Genomic DNA, 22,004 nt, shown 5'->3' with positions numbered 1-22,004 from the left:
TATTTGTTGGAGAATGACCTGGCTAAGCCAAGTTCAAGCCCTTGGAGTTCTCCTTGCATTCTGGTTCCTAAACCTGATGGTACGTCCAGGTTATGTACGGATTATCGAAAGGTAAATTCTGTCACAATGCCAGATTCGTTCCCGTTACCCAGACTGGACGACTGTATCGACACTATTGGTGCTGCTAAGTATGTGACCAAGTTGGACCTCTTAAAAGGTTACTGGCAGGTTCCGTTAACTTCACGTGCTTCTGAGATTTCTGCCTTTGTGACCCCAGACAACTTCCTTCAGTACTCGGTCATGGCTTTTGGGATGCGAAATGCACCAGCCACTTTCCAACGACTGGTTAACTCTGTATTAGCTGGCGTTCCTAATTGTAGTGCATACCTTGATGACCTAGTGATTTATTCGTCTACGTGGTCAGATCATGTTGACTTGCTAAGGGTAGTATGTGAACGGTTGGCAGCTGCTTCTCTAACCCTGAACTTGGCAAAGTGCGAGTTTGGGAAGGCTACTGTTACCTATCTCGGTAAAGAGGTTGGCCATGGACAGGTGCGCCCTGTTGATGCCAAGGTCTTGGCTATAACTGCATTCCCTGCACCTACCACTAGACGAGAGCTACGCCGCTTTTTAGGGATGGTTGGCTATTACCGTAGCTTCTGTAAAAATTTCTCTGCGGTAGTTGCTCCATTGACTGATTTGCTCAGTCCGGCAAGACCATTTGTGTTGTCCCCTGATTGTAAGAGAGCTTTTGAATCAGCGAAAGCACTATTATGTAGTACCCCTGTACTTGCTGCTCCGGATTTTGAACAACCGTTCAAGCTTGAGGTAGATGCTAGTGCCAGAGGTGCTGGTGCTGTTCTACTGCAGCAGGACAAGAGTGGAGTAGATCATCCCGTTTGTTATTTTTCACGTAAATTTAATAAATGTCAAACAAACTATGCGACAATAGAACAAGAAGCTCTTGCTTTGTTGTTGGCTCTGCAATACTTCGAAGTATACATTGGTTCCAGTGCCCTACCAGTGATTGTGTATACTGACCATAACCCCTTAGTTTTTCTCCACCGAATGTACAACCAGAACCAGCGCCTTATGCGTTGGGCGCTGATTGTACAAAATTATAATTTGGAGATCCGCCACAAAAAGGGTTCAGATAATGTGTTGGCAGATGCTTTGTCTCGTGTGTGAAGATGATTTCAGTATGTTTTGCAAGGTTGTTGATTTGTTGTGAGTGTTCGTTTAAATACTGTAGTCGCAATCCCCCTAGGGTTGCTCTTTTAAGGGTGGGAGTGTTACGGATACAGGTATCCTGTGTCTGTGTGTATCCTGTGTCTGTGTGTATCCTGTGTGTGTTTCTTTTCTCTCCTTCTCCCCTCTCTCTGTCTCTCTCTGTCTCCCTCTCTCTCTCTCTCTGACATCTCTCTATCTCTGTCTCCCTCTCTCTCTGTCTCTCTCTCCCTCGCTCTCTCTCTCTGTCTCCCTCTCTCTCTCTCTGACATATCTCTCTCTGTCTCCCTCTCTCTCTCTCTTCTCTCTCTCTCTATCAACTCCCTCTTTCTCTCAGACAACTCTCTCTCTCTCTCTCTTTGTCTCTCTCTCCGTCTCTCTCTCCGTCTCTCTCTCTCTCTTTATAAAGATGTAAATTCAATTATATTATAATTAAAAAGGGAAAGTATTTCATAATAATTACAAATAAAGCACCACACACATTCAGATGGTGATGAATATGTTAGCATCAAGGCATGTGATTAACACAGCATTCATTTATCACACACATCCTGACACGGCAGGATCCTGCTGGGGGAGCATGCCCAGGGTACTGCTCCCCATTCACACACATACATGCAAACAAACACACGCATACACATAAACGAGCATGCCTTAACAAACACACACACACACACACACACACACACACACACACACACACACTCTCCCTCACACATACATTAGGCACACACACACACACGCAAATGTATGCACAAACGTAATGCATACTGTATACCCATAAATGCTTACATGTTTGCATGGGCGCACTGACTGACACATGATAATACGCCCTGAACCGTCACCTGCTCATATCTCGTCTGACACACACACATCGAGAACAGGGACACACACATACCTGCGTGCGTTTGCTTTCTCAATTTCACAAAACCTCCACTGCATTAACGACCAAGCTCCAACTTACATCCACAACTCTTCTCCAACATCTTTTCGCTTTCCCTTACAAAGTAAAGGGCCAAGACAGGCATGAGTAATCAACAGGCCAAAATATATACATACTGACAACAGGGATCTTGAGCCAAGCGTTACACCATGGTATGAGTATTCTTCATCACGTTCAACGCCAGTAAAGACAACATAAACACGGCTGTTAAGAACTCATCGGAGGCAGAACATGTCCCTGGGAATGGAGCTAGGGTTTGGTGTAGGGTTGGAAGAGAGAGAAAGATCATTCATGGCTCAGACATTACCAGTGACAAAGTCAATTCATCTTTTAAAACGCTCAACATGCTGAACGTTTCCTCTTCCTCCCCTCACTCCCCCTCATCTCTCCTTTACCTCACATCCGAACTGAGGCTTTGGCAGAAGACAGAAAGAGAGAGAGAGAGAAAAAGAAAGAGAGACAGAGAAGCAGGAATGTTAAGATGAAAGAGAGAGAAAGTGAGAAAGAGGAAAGAGAGAGGATGAGGAAGTTACCATCAGAAAGAAGTACTATTGTTAAAAGTAAGCTGAACCGTGAAAACCTATTACTGTAGCAACGGTTGTTCTCTCTCCCTCACTCACGTCACAGGCCCTTTGTGTGTGTATGGAGCAGCCAGGCACAGACACAGCAAAGCCAGGTCATCTGTGGGCTGCCAGTTGTACCTGTTGTGACTAATGAAGCTGTGTTCAGTTTAATGAAGATCAGACAGGTCACATGGTGCCAGCACAGCCCCTCTCTCTCTCTCTCTCTCTCTCTCTCTCTCTCTCTCTCTCTCTCTCTCTCTCTCTCTCTCTCTCTCTCTCTCTCTGTCATAGACACTCTGTTGTCCTGAAACACCCTCTTCTATACAGCACAGACAATAACAGAAAACTTCCAGTTTCCTGAACTCTTCCAGTTTCAAGCAACTTTCTCCAAACAGATTATCAGATCTGTCAATAGTTTGCTTGTCTGAGGAGATATGGTTGTAATTTGGTTAGTCACACACTAGAGCCTCAAGGGAGGTTATAGTGAGGAGTAGGCCGAACATGAGCCTGGGTCTCAATTAGAGAGCCCTAGCAGATGGCTGGAGAACACTGATGATCCTCTGCTCATAACTTGCTGGTTCAAGGATGATTTGTTATCCTACACAGGGGCTGAATGGAGAACTGTGGCAGGGCTGCATTCCACATAAACACCCACTGAGAGGTAAGGTTGCCTGTCTGCCTGCCTGTGTTCTCCCTCCCTCCCGGCCTGGCAGTCCTGCGCCCTAATTCCAGCGTGTGGACCCCTGCTTCATTGCCTCTGTCAGAGCCAATCCTGTTTACCGGTGAGCGGATTCGTTTCAGCCCCTGTGAGGAAATCACTCTGCGCAGGAACAATCGGGTGATAAATTGAGGGATCAGGGAGCTTTAGCTCTCAGACTGCTGACGGTTCCATCCTTCAGACCATCACACACAAACACACAGAAAAGGAGATGTTACTCCACAGTGTTAGATATAGAATCAACCACTCTAAAAGAGACTTGGGTTCCCTCTGTTCTCAGCCAAGACATCCAGGACATTTCAGGCAGAGATTCTCAATATGGTGTGTGTGTGTGTGTGTGTGTGTGTGTGTGTGTGTGTGTGTGTGTGTGTGTGTGTGTGTGTGTGTGTGTGTGTGTGTGTGTGTGTGTGTGTGTGTGTGTGTGTGTGTGTGTGTGTGTGTGTTGATTGAGGTCTATAGGGTTGTGTCTGAGGGTGATACTCATTAGCTTACTGTACTCTCAACAGAGAGACAAGAGAGGGGTGGAGAGGGCTCACACGCACAAACACACACACACTCTGCTAGCTGTCACGACAATGACCCCAAACAGCAGTTGTGAGCCGAGGCAGCTGATTGGTTTCCGTGTTGATGATGCGAAGGTCGTGAACTCTCGCACTAGAAATTAATAGACTCTGACACTCCGTGCCACTACAGGGCTCTCCATACACAGACACACCAGAGAGAGTCACCTTCGGCTGAGTGCCTACTACAGTGGCTTCAAAAGGAGAGGACAGAGAGAGGGGAGAGAGACACTAGAGAGCGAGAGAGAGAGAGAGAGAAACAGAGAGAGAGAGAGAGAGAGAGAAACAGAGAGAGAAACAGAGAGAGAGAGAGAAACAGAGAGAGAGAGAGAAACAGAGAGAGAAACAGAGAGAGAAACAGAGAGAGAGAGAGAAACAGAGAGATAGAGAGAAACAGAGAGAGAGAAACAGAGAGAGAGAGAAACAGAGAGAGAGAGAGAAACAGAGAGAGAAACAGAGAGAGAGAGAGAGAGAGAGAGAGAGAGAGAGAGAGAGAGAGAGAGAGAGAGAGAGAGAGAGAGAGAAACAGAGAGAGAGAGAGAAACAGAGAGAGAGAAACAGAGAGAGAGTTCATGTTCCAGCTCTATACACAAGCTCAAAGAGAACCACCTGGATTAAAAGTGTTGCACTAAACAGACAAAGCACACACACAGTCACACTGATGTCCAGAGGTGCCGCTGACTCAGTTGTTTGTGTACGATAGTCCTGCAGCCTGGGACAGGTGCAGATAAAACTGCTCACACAGCTTACTGTTTAAACCTCCCACCCTCCCCCCCACACACACACAGACTGGCTACAATAACATAGCACATAACCATTCCGCCTGATACATGCTACAAACACTAACACAACATATTCCACATACAGAGGGGAGGAGAGCGAGCGATGGATAGACATACAGGATAAAGAGAAAAATAAAGAGAGAGAGAGAGCAATGGAACAACATAGAGAGAGGAGAGAGTGAGTGAGAGGCCGTCTCCCTGTCGTTGTTGTTGGTAATCAAGCCTTCCAATGTCATCTGCAAACTTGATGATTGAGTTGGAGGCGTGCATGGGCACGCAGGCGTGGGTGAACAGGGAGTACAGGAGAGGGCTGAGAACCCACCCTTGTGGGGCCCCCAGTCTTGAGGATCAGCCGAGTGGAGATGTTGTTTCCTACCTTCACCACCTGGGGGCGGCCCATCAGGAAGTCCAGGACACAGTTGCACAGGGTGGGGTCGAGACCCAGGGTCTCAAGCTTAATGATGAGTTTGGAGAGTACTGTGATGATGAATGCTGAGCTGTAGTCAATGAACAGCATTCTTACATAGGTATTCCTCTCGTCCAGAGATAGGGCAGTGTGCAGTGTGATGGCGATTGTATCGTCTGTGGACCTATTGGGGTGGTAAGCAAATTGCAGTGGGTCTAGAGTGACAGGTAGGGTGGAGGTGACATGATCCTTGACTAGTCTCTCAAAGAACTTCATGGTGACAGAAGTCAGTGCTTTCTTGGGAACAGGTACAATGGTGGCCATCTTGAAGCATGTGGGGACAGCAGACTGGGATATGGATTGATTGAATATGTCCGTAAACACACCAGCCAGCTGGTCTGTGCATGCTCTGAGGACACGGCTAGGGATGCCGTCTGGGCCGGTAGCCTTGAGAGTGTTAACACATTTAAATGTTTTACTCACGTCGGCCACGGAGAAGGGGAGCACACAGTCTTTGGTAGCGGGCCGTGTTGGTGGCACTGTATTGTCCTCAAAGTGTGCAAAGAAGTTGTTTAATTTGTCTGGAAGCAAGACGTTGATGTCCGCAACGGGGCTGGTTTTCTTTTTGTAATCCGTGATTGTCTGTAGACGCTGCCACATACGTCTCGTGTTTGAGCCATTGAATTGCAACTCCACTTAGTCTCTATACTGACGCTTTGCTTGTTTGATTGCCTTACAGAAGGAATAACTACACTGTTTGTATTTGGTCATGTTTCCAGTCGCCTTGCCATGATTAAATGCGGTGGTACGTGCTTTCAGTTTTGCTTGAATGCTGCCATCAATCCACGGTTTCTGGTTAGGGAAGGTTTTAATGGTCACAGTGGATACAACATCTCCTATACACTTCCTTATAAACTCGCTCACCGAGTCTGCGTATACGTCAATGTTATTGTCTGAGGCTAACTGGAACATATCCCAGTCCACGTGATTGAAGCAATCTTGAAGTGTGGAATCCGATTGGTCAGAACAGTGTTAGATAGACCTAAGCACGGGCGCTTCCTGTTTGAGTTTCTGCCTATAGGAGGGGAGCAACAAGATGGAGTCATGGTCAGATTTGCCAAAATGAGGGTGGGGGAGGGCCTTGTATGCATCAAATAAGTTAGAGTAGCAGTGGTCAAGTGTGTTACTCACTCGTGTACTGTAATCGATATACTAATGGAATTTAGGTAACCTTGTTCTCAGATTAGCTTTGTTAAAATCCCCAGCTATAATAATTGCAGCCTCAGGATATACAGTATGGTTTCCAGTTTGCATAAAGTCCAGTGAAGTTCCTTGATGGCCGTCTTGGTATCCGCTTATGGGGGGAGGATATACACGGCTGTGACGATAACCGAGGAGAGTTCTCTTGAGATATAATATGGATGACATTTGATTGTGAGGAATTCTAGGTCAGGTGAACAAAAGGACTTGTATGTTGTTACAATTACACCATGAGTCGTTAATTGTGAAACATACACCCCCACCCATCTTCTTACCAGAGAGATGTTTGTTCCTGTCAGGCATTGCAAATGCCGTTGGCTGTACGGACTCCGACAGCATGCCCACAGCATGCCCTACGGCTATTCTTCAACAGAAATGTGTAAAACTACGTCACAATGCTGTAGACACCTTGGGGAATACGTAGAAAGCGTAAGCTCGTTGATGGTACATTCACAGCTGAATATGGAGTCATTGGAACGCAGCGCTTTCAGAACCTGGGGCACTTCCGGATTGGATTTTTCTCAGGCTTTCGCCTGCAACATCAGTTCTGTTATACTCACAGACAATATCTTTACAGTTTTGGAAACATTAGAGTGTTTTCTATCCAAAGCTGTCAATTATATGCATATTCTATTCATATTCCCGTTTCAAACGGGAACGTTTTTTTTCAAAAAATGAAAATACTGCCCCCTAACACCAAGAGGTTAATGCAGGAGGTATTGAGTGTGTCACTGTCTGTCACCTCAAATTTTTCTCTCAACCTGTGTCAATCAATCAAATTTATTTATAAAGCCCTTTTGACATCAGCCGATGTCCCAATACAGAAACCCAGCCTAAAATCCCAAACAGCAAGCAATGCAGATGTAGAAGCACGGTAGCTAGGAAAAACTCCCTAGAAAGGCAGGAACCTAGGATGAAACCTAGAGAGGAACCAGGCTATGAGGGGTGGCCAGTCCTCTTCTGGCTGTTCCGGGTGGAGATTACAACAGTACATGACCAAGATATTCAAACATTCATAGATGACCAGTAGGGTCAAATAATAATAATGACAATGGTTGTAGAGGGTGCAACAGGTCAGCACTTCAGGAGTAAATCTGTGCACCTATGTCGTAAACTTTCATTCATAGACTAGGTTGTAGCAACCTCATGATGGGTATAGGGACAATTTGAGTATCATGCAGTAGCCTAAACCAATTGATGTACATTGAACTGGGTGAATGGAATATGAATGACAGTCATCCAAAATGCTTTAGTAGAAATAAGGCCATGCTCATGAACAAAAATAATTGTCCTCACTCATCTAAAACAGTACCGACCGCCAGTGTTCTTCAACACATGTATAAGTGGACCTTCAGGACACAGGGCTAGCGAGCTGTGATGGAGTCAGACACTGGATAACCTCCAAATGGTAACTGCAACCAAAATATCAGCTGTGTCGACACACACAGATACACACATTGTCACTGATACACACACACCATTCTACAAGCCCACACTGCACAGACTGTGTGAACACACACTGTCACACACTATTTGACACGCAGTTATACACACCAACAAACACTGTTCTACAAGCCCAAACTGCACAGACTGTGTACACACACTGTCACACACACTTCTCTCCAGACTCATCCATGCGGGACCAGCCAGGGGGCTCTACTGTACTCTGCATATAATTTCATGTCATTTGCACAGAGCTCTGAGCACAGAGGGTATCTGCCAATACCCATCCTCCTGTGCTCCAGCGCCATTGTATCTTGCCTGTGCATTTCTTGGGGCTTCCGGGGCGCTTGCCATGCATCCCCAGCTTGCAGCCGAAGTTCTCCTCCCAGAACTCAGCGAACCACACGTTCCTCCTGTTGTTGGACAGAGAGCGGCTCCGGAAGTAACGGTCAAACGCTGTGGGGGAGAGGATGAGGAAGGGGGAGAAGATGAAGGAGAGGAGAGGAGAGGAGAGGAAGGGGAGGTGGTAGAGGAGGGGTCAGTGAGTGACATAAGACGTAAAAACAGCATGTAAACATCTGGTATGATGTGATATCAACCTTGTTGAGGTTATACTGTGTCTTTAAATCTTTACCCTTAAAATACTATCATCTAAAATGGCTTCTGTCTGTACCGTCAACGGAGGCTCGTTTGGGCAGGATGGTAACGGCTCCCTCAGCCACCCGCTCCTGGCCAATCACAGGAGAGATCTTGGAGCCCCAGCTGTCTGACCCCACCCACAGGAAGTGACCAGTCTGGTTGTTGTGCTTGGCCGCGTCCAGGATACGCCTGAGAGAGCGATAGAAGGAGGGAGAAAGGGAGTAGGGAGATGGGGAAGAAAAAGAGGAAGGGGAGATAAAGGAAGAGAGAGAGAAGGAGTCAGTACTGGAGTCACAACCGACACTTGGTATACCTGGGTATAAGGGTACAGGGGTGTGTGTGTAGTGGTGTAGGGATAGGTTATAGAGGTGTAGTTGTGTGTGTTTTTTTTGGGGGGGGGGGCTGTACAACATACCGTATGTCGTCCTCGTTGGCGAACATAATGACAGCCCTGGCGTTGGAAGTCTCCAGCAGACGTATGATGATCTTATCAAACTCCCCTGGCTTGGGTTCACGCGGGATCTTCAGAGACTGGGCTATACACACCCCACCTAGAGGGAGAGAGGGGAGGGAGAGAGAGAGAAAGAAAGAGAAAAAGAAGGAGAATACTTTAGTGTCTGAATCATCCTCATCAATATGAGAACATCGTAAACAGCATTGTGACTCCCACTGCTGTGATAGAGAAAGACGGATCCTGGAGTGGCAGCCTGTTGCCTTCCTGCCAGCACACAGAGCCAGGATTTACACAAACAACGTGACAGGACATTATGGAGCGGACACACACACACAGCCATGTTTCATATTTAATGTGGCTGTTAATAACTCACAGTGTAGGGTCGTATAATTAGCCTTGAAACGTGATACGGGGGAGTGTGTGTGAGTGTGTCGGAGTCTCCTCAGCCAATCTCATTAAGTTCCATGCCATTAAATTAACATCTGTAGTGTCTGCGGCTCTGTATTACTGTACTTAATCAGAGCAGCGTTCTCTCCACTCAAACACACACACACACACACACACACACACACACACACACACACCATCCCGTAGAAAAATACTAATTCGCAGCAAACGAATGCCTTCTCTAGAATAATGGTTGGTCTGTTGGGCCTCACTGCATTTGATCTCATAATCTCATAATAGGTCAATGTGTTGACCTGGGGATTGATAGGTCATTAATAACTGTCTTATAGAGGAGAAGGGTTCCCAAATACAGACAAAGCCTCTGCCTCATTACGGCGCTATTAAAGTTGTATCTTCCAGGTCAATCTATTTGACCCTTCAACCAACAATTTTGACAGACGAATTCCAACAAATTCAAATGTATTTTGAAAGAGAACATTATTTTTTGTCCTGTGAGTCATTTGGCTGTTTGTCTCTTCCTTCAAGCCCTTCTTTCAACTCATCTCTCATGTGAACTAACCATAGTTATTACACTCGGAATAAACTCAGCCGCTATCCCAATTCAATTACCATTCATTTCATAGTGGTTTCTCTCATTTATGCACTCAAAGCCTGGTCCCGATTTCCAAGAACTGAAAAATTGCTCTTTCATGTGGGGAAAAACTGATTATCAAAGAAAAACAAATTATTATGCACCCAGAGTTAACTTTCAAACAATAATTTTTTTAATGGACGATACTTGTCATCGTCAACATGCAGGGACCAGTGTGAGTATGTTTTCTATGAATACACAAACACCATCGCTTACAGAGAACCCAGCATAGTACAACATCTCTGAGAGAAACAGAAAGAGACAGACAGACAGACAGACAGACAGACAGACAGACAGACAGACAGACAGACAGACAGACAGAGGGAAAGAGGGAAAGAGGGAGAGAGAGAGATGGTTGTGGATGACTGAGAGTATTGCAGTGCACCCTGTTGGTGACACCAGCTCCTCTACAGCAACCTAGCGGACAATACACCTGCCCGACAGACACACAGCTCCAAGTGAAAACCACTAACATGCTACTAAGTAAAGCAATTCAGGAATATGTTTCACAGCGTGAGTGTGTTTACATACAGAGACTGAGTAGACTCTGGGTAGAAGTTGAGGCAGTAAACACACATATCTAGCATCATATCACCCCAGTGGAAGATTCTAGTGGGAGTTAACTAATTGAAACATACTCTGTAGGCTTGCTATTCCAACTGTTGCCTCCTTCCCTGGATTTCGTTTTTAATCATATGATTATCAGTGCTTTAAGAAACGTGACGAGTCAAAGTCCGACCATCTGGCCCATTCCTCCTGACAGAGCTGCTGAAACTGGGTCAGGTTTGTAGGCCTCCTTGCTCGCACACGCTTTTTCAGTTCTACCCACACATTTTCTATGGGATTGGGGTCAGGGCTTTGTGATGGCCACTCCAATACCTTGACTTTGTTGTCCTTAAGCCATTTTACCACAACTTTGGAAGCATGCTTGGGGCCATTGTCCATTTGGAAGACCCATTTGTGACCAAGCTTTAACTTCCTGACTGACGTCTTGAGATGTTGCTTCAACATATCCACATAATTTCCCATCCTCATGATGCCATCTATTTTGTGGAGTGCACTAGTCCCTCCTACAGCAAAGCACCCCCACAACATGATGCTGCCCCCCTGTACATCATGGGATGGTGCTCTTCGGATTGCAAGCCTCCTCCTTTTTCCTCCAAACATAACAATGGTCATTATAGCCAAACAGTTCTATTTTTGTTTCATCAGACCAGAGGACATTTCTCCAAATAGTATGATCTTTGTCTCCATGTGCAGTTGCAAAACATAGTCTGGCTTTTTTATGGCGGTATTGGAGCAGTGGCTTCATCCTTTCTGAGCGGCCTTTCAGATTATGTCGATATAGGACTCGTTTTACTGTGGATATAGATCATTTTGTACCTGTTTCCTCCAGCATCTTCACAAGGTCCTTTGCTGTTGTTTTGGGATTGATTTGCACTTTTCGCACCAAAGTACATTCATCTTTAGGAGACAGAACGCGTCTCCTTCCTGAGCGGTATGACGGCTGCGTGGTCCCATGGTGATTACACTTGTGTACTATTGTTTGTACAGATGAACGTGTTACCTTCAGGCGTTTGTAAATTGCTCCCAAGGATGAACCAGACTTGTGGAGGTCTGTTTTTCTGAGGTATTGGCTGATTTCTTCTGATTTTCCCATGATGTCAAGCAAAGAGGCACTGAGTTTGAAGGTAGGCCTTGAAATACATCCTCAGGTACACCTCCAATTGACTCAAATGATATCAGTTAGACTACCAGAAGCTTCTAAAGCCATGACATCATTTTCTGGAATTTAACCAAGCTTTTTAAAGGCACAGTCTACTTAGTGTGTGTAAACTTCTGACAGACTGGAATTGTGATATAAGTGAAATAATCTGTCTGTAAACAATTGTTGGAAAAATTACTTGTTTCATGCACAAAGTAGACGTCCTAACCGACTTGCCAAAACTATAGTTTGTAAACAAGACATTTGTGGAGTGGTTGAAAAACGAGTTTTAATGACTCCAGTAGTATGTAAACTTCCGACTTCAACTGTAGACCTTATCAGGGTGTTTAACGTGCTTCTATTCCATGATAATTACATCAAGCCTGTTTCCCAACGTTGGACCACATTATCTCTTCCCAGGATAATGAACTCTCTCCCAATGAGTGGTATTCCCATTCCATTACCCCACTAACATATTGAATTATGAATGCTGACGAGATAGCTGTTCTCTCCGTTCCTTCTTGTCTTTCATCTCCCCCTGCTCTCTCTCTTCCATCATTCCTCAGTCTTTCCCCATTGAAACCCACTCTTGCAGCAGTAGTTGACCCGTGTGTGTGTGTGTGTGTGTGTGTGTGTGTGTGTGTGTGTGTGTGTGTGTGTGTGTGTGTGTGTGTGTGTGTGTATGCGCGTGCGTGCGTGTGTGCGTGCCTCTCACTCTATTTCTGGTTTGTGTGGTACACAGGCATAATCTTCTGGTTTCAGAGAGAAACTGTTCATCTCCTAAAAAAAAGTATAATTCAACCGGCGAATCACAACTCAGCCTTGTTTTATAAAAGTCAATTTCACAGTGGGATACTGTTCTATTCTCTGTTATCTCACCTATCAATATAATCATGTTAAAGTATAAAACATTTTGTTCAGACAGAGAGAATATAATTATTTTAAACCCTTCTGAAGGATTCACCCCTATGTGTGTGCACAATAGAGTACTAGTGTGTGTGTGTGTGTGTGTGTGTGTGTGTGTGTGTGTGTGTGTTTGTTCTTCCTGCTGTAACATCACTAGGAGTGCTCCGACCGGGGAGGCTTGACTTCAAACAGTTCCTCTCCTATCACCTGACGGGGGGAGGGGGGGGGGGGGGGGGGCTAAGTAGAATGGCTAATAAAGTTAGCTTCAAAGCGCTAGCTGTCGGGTTGACCAGGCATTTCGTAGCCGTAGCAGTGTCTGTGTGGTGCGAGCGCGTGCGTGTGCGCGTGCGTGTGTGGAGGAGAGCGGCAAGAGCTGTGCTGCTGATAAATCTTTCATTACGAGACATCGGTCTACAAAACCCAAGCACTTCTCATTTCTCTCTCAGCCTGAATGTGGGACACCTCCACAATCACACTGACACACACCTCCAAACTCACTCCACACACACACACACACACACACACACACACACACACACACACACACACACACACACACACACACACAGCATGATGAATCTGTGCCACTGCAAGCTCTCTCTGACCTCCTCAGTATGGCTAAGCTAACCACATCTACCGACACACACACACACAACACACATGCTGCAGTCACATATTTACAAAGAATACGTTCAGAGAAGCACGCACCTGCATAAGTCCACCCACACACGCTCAATTAGGAAAGCTGTCTATGCAGCCCACTCATCTTCAGCTGACATATAGGCAAGGATAATAAAACATGTTCTTTTGCCAGACATCTAACAGCATCTAAGAGCATCCAACGTCACACACACATCCAACAAAGATCATAAACACACATGCATCAGGCTTTCAATTAACATGTAGCGTCTGCAGCAGACAGACAGACAGCATCATGTACTTGATGAGGTATCAACCCATGTAATGTACAGACAGACAACCATGTATGACCAACCCCCCCCCCCCCCCCCCCCCCAAACATCTCCCTATAACTAGGCCATTCATATATTGCGGCCTAAGGTTGATACATACATCCGGTAACTGTCCCCACATTTCCAGAGATCCTAGTTGGAGGACTCTGGATTTCCTCTTTATTTTCTCCCGAGTCCAGGAATCTTCTAACCAGAACTTCTGGAGAACCAGGGAATTTGTGGAAAGTTACCGGAATTTTGCAACACTATCCGGGCCTCAAGATTCACAGCTGAGTTTTTTTTTCTCCAGGGACATTATTCAAGATTGAAGACAAAATGGGACGTCTATCTATGTCCTGAGGACGTCGGGAAGTCCCTTCTAAACAGAACACTAGGGGCAACAGTCAGTGCTATTGCCTTCAAATAAGCTTGGGTTTTGCTAGTGTGTTGTGATGGGGGTGGCAGGATAGATGTAATCCCATGGCTCTGGATCAGAACGTTTGTTGTTCAATACCAGGTGTGAATGTTTTCTATTTTATTTTTTACCTTATCCCTTACCTTAATGATTCGGAATGAGAGCTTAAACTTTATGTTTTAACCAATGATTTATATACACACTAGATGGCTGATAGGGGGCGCTGTGTTGAAGCCACCGTTTCTCCTTCTTGGCACTTTCCCCCTGTGTAAAAAATATTTTGGAATCTATAGAAATCAATTTATTATTATCTACATACATTCTTGTATTCTATTACAGACACCTTAATGCATACCTTTCAATTATATTATGTGAGATAAACATTAAAAAAGAAATGAACAAATATATAAAACATTTATTTAAAAATATATATATATGTATTAATAATATTACTGTTCCCACTACAACCAAAACATACTTACAGTGCATTTGGAAAGTATTCAGACCCCTTGACTTTTTCCAAATGTTGTTACATTACAGCCTTATTCTAAAGTTGATAAATATATATGTCCTCATAAATCTACAAACAATACACCATAATGAGACCATGAGACCCTGTTTCCATTGATCATCCTTGAGATGTTTCTACAACTTGTTTGGAGCCCACCTGTGGTAAACTCAATTGATTGGACATGATTTGGAAAGGCACACACAGTTGACAGTGCATATCAGAGCAAAAACCAAGCCATGAGGTCGAAGGAATTGTCCATAGAGCTCCGAGACAGGATTGTGTCCAGGCACAGATCTGGGGGTACCACAAAATGTCTGCAGTGGCCTCCCGGGTGGCGCAGTGGTCTAAGGCACTGCAACGCAGTGCTAGCTGTGCCATCAGAGATTCTGGATTCGCGACCGGGAGGCCCATGGGGCGGCGCACAATTGGCCCAGCGTCGTCCGGGTTAGGGAGGCTTTGGCCGGCAGGCATATCCTTGTCTCATCGCGCACTAGTGACTCCTGTGGCGGGCCGGGCGCAGTGCACGCTGACCAGGTCGCCGGGTGTACGGTGTTTCCTCCGACACATTGGTGCGGCTGGCTTCCGGATTGGATGGGCATTGTGTCAAGAAGCAGTGCGGCTTGGTTGGGTTGTGTTTCGGAGGACGCAGGCTCTCGATCTTCACCTCTCCGGAATCCGTACGGGAGTAAGACTACCAATTGGATATCATGACATTGGGGAAGAAAATAAATAATAATAAAAAATAAAAACATTTCTGCAGCATTGAAGGTCCAGAAGAATACAGTGGCCTCCACCATTCTTAAATGGAAGAAGTTTGGAACCACCAAAATGTTTCCTAAAGCTGGCCGCAAGGCTAAACTAAGCAATCGGGGGAGAAGGGCCTTGGTCAGGGAAGTGACCAATAACACAATAGTCACTCTGAGAGAGCTCAAGAGTTCCTCTGTGGAGATGGAAGAACCTTCCAGAAGGACAACCATCTCTGCAGCATTCCACCACCAATCAGGCCTTTATGGTAGAGTGGCCAGACAGAAGCCACTCCTCAGTAAAAGGCACATGACAGCCCAACTTATGTAAATGTCATATTTTATACATTTGCAAACATTTCTAATAGCCTGTTTTTGCTTTATCATTATGGGGTGATTGATGAGAGAGGGAAAAAAACGATTTAATCCATTTTAGAATAAGGCTGTAATATTACAAAATGTGGAAAATACATGTAATTTTGTCCTTGAAACATTTAATTAAAATACTGTAGAATTCCATTCATTCCTATGGAGGACTACTCCTAATGGGAAGTGCCAATGTGGCCGACCGGTGGCTTCCAAGCCTCTTAATGGCCAATACATACAGTAGCATCAGCAATCCAGGTATTATATACATCATTGGTTTTAACCCTATCCTGGTAGTGAATTGATTCTATGACAGTATTACAATGGTAGCAGCTGCATTTCCTCTCTCTCCCACATTTAAACACACACCCAAGAACCAGAGGCGGTCAGTGACGTTCATGATGAGGGAGGACGATTTCTGTCCTTATTTCTATTACAGCATGTTGGCTGACTGTCATTCACATTCCATTCACCCAGGTCAATGTAACATTGATCGGTTTAGGCTACTCCATGATACTCACATTTTCCGTATACCCATCATGAGGTTGCTGCAACCTAGTCTATGAATGGAAGTTTACAACAGGTTGAGAGAAAAATTGGAGAGGACAGACAGTGACACATTCAGTACAGCCATGCACACTCTTGCCTGCATCTAGCTTATCTAGGGTGTAGTCATTAGTCCAACAGTTGCAAACAGGAGTTTTCATTGGATACATTCAGGTATTTTTTTATCCCTGTTTCTTTAGCTTTCGTTTTAAGAAATGTTTTTCAACAGAATCGGCGGAATGAATACACCCCTGATCAGAGCAGCCACGTTGTGTAAATTCTAGCCTCCGTGCACTCTCCTCCTCTCACATTTCACTTGGTTTGTGGACTTCAAAGAACAACACATCAGCTGTATGTGACCAGGTGAAAAAACCTTTCCAAGCCAAACCATATCATAACCGCTACACACAGCCTACATCGTTGTCCCCATATTAGCTAAAGCAACGTCCTAGTCAACATAGCTAATAGAATGAACGTGTTAGTAAACCCGCTAAAATCAGTAACGTTACAGTGTACAGTCAGTAAGCTCCGGTGGCAATAAATGAATAAAACCAAACGCTTACCTTGACGTGAAAGAATTCCCGTGTTGTGTTGGATAATCATATCCAGCTAGCTAACATAGCATCCCTCTGTTTGAGTCGGGTGTTAGAGTAACTAAACTAGCCATCTGCATTTGCTAGCTAATTAACTGAAACTGAAAGTGAAAAAAAAGAAAGCAAAATCTCTCTTTCTTCTCCTTCGTTTAAAAAAAATATGAATTTATTGAAAGCTGTTCAACTATTGTCTTTCTCTCTCTTTGAGTCATCTACTTACTACATTTCATGCCCTGCATTGCTAGCTCGCTGTAGCATATGCTTTCAATAATAGATTCATTCTCTGATCCTTTGATTGGGTGGACAACATGTTATTTCATGCTGCAAGAGCTCTGATAGGTTGGAGGACGTCCTTTGGAAGTTGTCATAATTACTGTGTAGGTTCTATGGAAGTGGATGAGAACCAAGAGTCTCCTAGGTTTTGTATTGAAGTCAATGTACCAAGAGAAGCTAGCTGGCCTCCAGCTACACCATGGTGATACCCTACAGAGTGCTGTTGAGGCTAATGTAGACCTTTGTTGCAAAACAGTGTGTTTCAATCAATTATTTGATGACGTGAATATATTTAGTATAGTTTTTCAATGTTTTGCCATTTTTATTTTTAGGAAATTCACTGAGGAGGATGGTCCTCCCCTTCCTCATCTGAAGAGCCTCCACTGATCAACACATACATGCAAACACACACACACACACACACAAATATTAACACACATACACACACAAACAATGCAACTGAGCATCCTCTCTCTCCCACACACACAAACATCATTAGCACGTCTCTAAATACTCACATTGGTTTATAAAAGGATAAAAGTTTACTTCCGTGCCACACTTAGCTACAAGCCCCGGGGTGAGGAGCATTGGCCTTTGAAGTAGCTGGTGCAATTCGTGTGTGTGCGTTTGACATGGGTGCCTGTGTGTTGTGCTTGTGCGTGTGTGTACACTGAGAGTGGTGAGTGTGTGTGTCTTTGTTTGTGTCTATGTGTTGTCTGTATCAAACAGAAAATCTCCTCTCTCTCGCTTCATGTCTCTATCCATCTCTCTCTCTCCATCTCTCTCTCTCTCCTCTCCCTCTCTCTCTCTCCTCCCTCCCTCCCTCTCTCTCTCTCCCTCCCTCTCTCTCTCTCTCCCTCTCTCAGACAGTAGGTCTGTGTGTCTGGGGAGGACTGTGGAGTCTTGTCATCATCATTGAACTCTAGCCGTCTGGCTGGTGTCAGCCCCTTTCTGTGATCTGAGGGGAGGCCAGAGGGAGAAGAAAGGCAAGGGGGAGAGAGCTGTGTGCTGTGAGGAGAGGAGGGAGGGAGGTAGAGGAAAGAGTGTGGGGAAGAAGGGGCAGAGGTGTAGAGGAGGAGAAGAGGAGAGAGGTGGAGAGGGAGTGTGGGGGAGAAGGGGCTGAGGTGTAGAGGAGGAGAAGAGGAGAGAGGTGGAGAGGGAGTGTGGGGGTGAGGGGAAGAAGAGGGAGAGACAGGTGAAAGTCCAGAGAGGGGGAGAAGGGAGAGGTACTGAGAGAACAGAGGAGATTAAACTCCTGACACAGGGCAGGATACTAGACACCATCCAGAGACCATCCAGAGACCGAGACAGAGCAATGTTACTGCATCTATAGGTCGCTTTAATTTCCATCCTCAGACCACAGCTCTCTAGTTCTGATCGGTCAGATCAATCTCCCTCTGATCCCCTGGCCAAGGAGAGAACGTGAGGGGGAAATAGAGAGGATCTAGAAGGGGGGTGTCAGGTGTTGAGTGGGGGGATATGCAGTATTTTGGAGTCCAGTCACACCTGAATGGCTGAGGTGCCGAGGTGCTGAAGGTCATCTACAAGCCTGGGTTTAGACGGTTTTCCTTTCCTCCTCATCCATCTCTCTTTTTCTCCCCATCTTTGCCACCTAGGTGGATGCATCCCCCAGTGAATTGGAGGGATTTCTAGCTACAGCAGGCAAGGAGGTCACACAAATTCCCATCACCCCTGCCTGCTTAATGTCACGAGTCTTGTCTTGGAGGCAGAACTGAGACATTTCCGCTAGATGGGCCAGCTGCAAAGTCAAAATTGCCTATATTGTAAAAATGTATGTATACAAAACTGTGCTTTTGGGTCTTAATTTAATGTTAGGGTTAGGCATTAGTGTTAGCAGTGTGTAAGGTTAGGTTTAAGGTTTAAGGTTAGATTTGAAATCAGATGTCATGACTTTGTGGCTGTGCTAGCTAGTGACCAGTCTACAGAGCTGCCTCCAAAAAAGATTGATGACAAAAAATGCTAATCTGCGTTTCAGACTTGCCCACAAAACATAACCCAGCTTCAGCAACAGCTGCTCTTTCTGTGACATAGTCTGACCAGGCGAATCCAGCTGAAAGCTATGATCCCTTATTGATGTCACTTGGTAAATCCACTTCAATCAGTGTAGATGAAGGGGAGGAGACAGGTTAACGAAAGATGTTTAAGCCTTCAGACAATTGAGACATGGATTGTGTATGTCTGCCATTCAGAGGGTGAATGTTAAGTGCCCGTGAACGGGGTGTGATAATAGGTGCCAGGCACATCGGTTTGAGTGTGTCAAACAAAATGCAACACTGCTGGGATTTTAATGCTCAACAGTTTACCAAACAAAGGATATCCAGCCAACTTGACACAACTGTGGGAAGCATTGGAGTCAACATGGGCCAGCATCCCTGTGGAACGCTTTCGACACCTTGAAGAGATCATGCGCCGATGAATTGAGGCTGTTCTGAGGGCAAAAGGGAGTGCCACTCAATATTAGGAAGGTGTTCCTAGTGTTTTGTACACTCAGTGTATGTGCAACACCCTTACACACACATACACAGAGGAAATGAGAGGGGAGGAGAACCCAGGTCTGTCCGCTCTGCATCTGAAAGCTCAGTAGACATATTACAGCTCTGCTCTACTTTCTACAGTTGACTTTACAGCAGACTAAAGGGGATGATCCTAACCTGCAGCAATAGCTATGGCTTTAATATCAGATACACAGGCTTACTATCACACACACGCACACACACGCACACAAACACACACACACACACTCCTATCAGACAGAACACCCATCACGCTCAGATCCACAGATGAATTGGGATCTTGGGATGAGATGGCGCCATCCTCTCCCCCTCTCTCTCTTTAAATCCCGTCTCCCTTTCCTGGAAAGAAATCTGACACCCATCTGACACTTCCCTCACCTCCCCTCAACTCACCCCACCGCCCCGAGACAAAACGCAGCACTCGCCTCCAGCCTTTCCGGTGAGGCAGGAGGAGGCGAGGAACGATTGAGAGGAACCCACCCCAATCCGAGAGAGACCATTATCGACCATCACCCCCCCCCCCACACACACACACACACTGGGAAATATAAACATAACATCAATATAACAACACATTATCACCACCACACAGTGACTGACTGGAAAATACAAGCCTGGTAATAAAAAACATCATTTGTCTCTATTAAAATCTCTGTTCGCTCTCCCAGAGCAGAGCAGAGAAGAGCGAGAGGTGGATGTATGCCATTTGAATGGAGATGGAGGCACTGCCTATTGTCCCTGATAACATCACTGTGATTACTGCAAACATGCTGCTGAATGGCATCGTAAAGAACCAGCCCAGTGAATCCATTATGGCCGTCGCTAAGAGTGCTACGCTACGTTCACCTGCTACCCGCTGCCATTGTGTGTTATGCTAATGTGGCGCTAGCGAGATTGATGGGGTGTTAACATTGTATGGACTATTCAAATATTGATATTTCGGATGTGCATGGGCCCTTTCTCTATTGTGGAGGGAGATGGAGGGAGAGGGGAGGGGAGGTAAATAGATTCATTCATTATGCCATTTTGAATCTTAACCTCAAATGACTTTATCTGACGCTGGATAGAGTACATTTGTTGAAACACCTTGGACTGGAAATATTACTATTGATTTTAAACTGTCAAGGTTAAGAGTTAAGAGGGGGGAGAGAGTGAAAGGAGAGGGGGCAGAAAAGAGTGGGAGGAGAGAAATAGTTAGAGCTCTTCTAATCGAAACTGTCGATAAATGCTGAGTATGGAAGCATCAATTATAACGTACTTGACAGGATTCTAAGGAATGGATTGAGAAAGAGAAAGGCAGGGCTCTGTGCCGGGCTGTGCATCGATGTTGTGCTTATCGTCTCTCTCTTTCTCTTTCCCTCTCGCCCCGCCTGCCCTTGATCCTCGTTGTAAACTGGAAGGCAGCATCCCTCTGTTCCAACAACTACCCTGATCTTCCCTCCATTCCTCCTTCCCTCACTCCCTCGTTCCCTCTCATGCTATTCTCCAAAGATATGCTGTAAACCCCAGCCCAGCTTAATCATTGATGCTGCCTCTTTCCCTTCCGCTCTCTCTCCCGAACCCTCCCTCCCTCCCTCTGCCAGCCTCCCTGGTGGGTATCAGTTGCTGTGTGTCTCGTCACTCTTTCTATCTCAGTAAAATTTGCCAGTATTTTCTAATCCACTCCCCTCTGTCTATGTGCCTCTCTGTCTCGCTCTCTCTCACTTTCTGTCGATCTGTGTGTACCTCCCTCTGTGCCAGGTGCTCTGTGTACATTACCCTCCATGCACTTGTCATCTAACACGCTTGGCACACACACACGATGGGATGTGTGTTTGCCTGATGATTGTTGAACAGAGGCATCTCTGTTTGGCAAACTGAGAGAGGGAGAGAAAGAGAGAGATGGATGGATGGAGAGAGAGAGAGAGAACATGGTAGAGCTAAATGACCTCTGAGAGAGTATTGGCATTTGGTTTAACTTTAATAAGAGGCAGTGAAAGGAGAGTGAGAGGAGAGAGTAGGGGAATACCCTGAGAGTAGAGAGAGAGGAGGGAGTAGTATAATACCCTGAGAGTAGAGAGAGGAGGGAATAGTATAGTACCCTGATAGTAGAGAGAGAGAGGGGATGGAGTAGTATAATACCCTAAGAGAGAGAGGAGGGAGTAGTATAATACCCTGAGAGGAGAGAGTCGGGATGGAGAAGTATAATACCCTGAGAGTAGAGAGAGGGGGGGAGAAGTATAATGCCCTGAGAGTAGAGAGAGAGGAGGGAGTAGTATAATACCCTGAGAGGAGAGAGAGAGGAGGGAGTAGTATAATACCCTGATAGTAGAGAGAGAGGAGGGAGTAGTATAATACCCTGAGAGTAGAGAGAGAGGAGGGAGTAGTATAATACCCTGAGAGGAGAGAGAATGGAGGGAGTAGTATAATACCCTGAGAGGAGAGAGAA

At 45.5% G+C, this 22,004-nt stretch overlaps 1 protein-coding gene across 2 annotated transcripts in view; it reads right to left on the bottom strand.

The window, feature by feature from the left end:
* Positions 1–22,004, bottom strand: part of LOC139393098 (metabotropic glutamate receptor 8-like) — a 235,002-nt gene that overhangs the window by 54,329 nt on the left and 158,669 nt on the right. For both annotated transcript variants that reach the window (XM_071141447.1, XM_071141448.1), the window contains exons 4-6: positions 8,957–9,092; positions 8,576–8,730; positions 8,221–8,358 (exon numbers count right to left, since the gene is read on the bottom strand). In XM_071141447.1, the coding sequence (XP_070997548.1) occupies positions 8,221–8,358; positions 8,576–8,730; positions 8,957–9,092 (429 nt within the window). The remainder of the gene's footprint in view (positions 1–8,220; positions 8,359–8,575; positions 8,731–8,956; positions 9,093–22,004) is intronic.

This window comes from Oncorhynchus clarkii, chromosome 33 (genome assembly GCF_045791955.1).
Source record: "Oncorhynchus clarkii lewisi isolate Uvic-CL-2024 chromosome 33, UVic_Ocla_1.0, whole genome shotgun sequence".
NCBI lineage: Eukaryota > Metazoa > Chordata > Actinopteri > Salmoniformes > Salmonidae > Oncorhynchus > Oncorhynchus clarkii.
The sequence above is the reverse complement of the archived record's forward strand: the minus strand, read 5'-3'. Positions and strand labels throughout refer to the sequence as shown.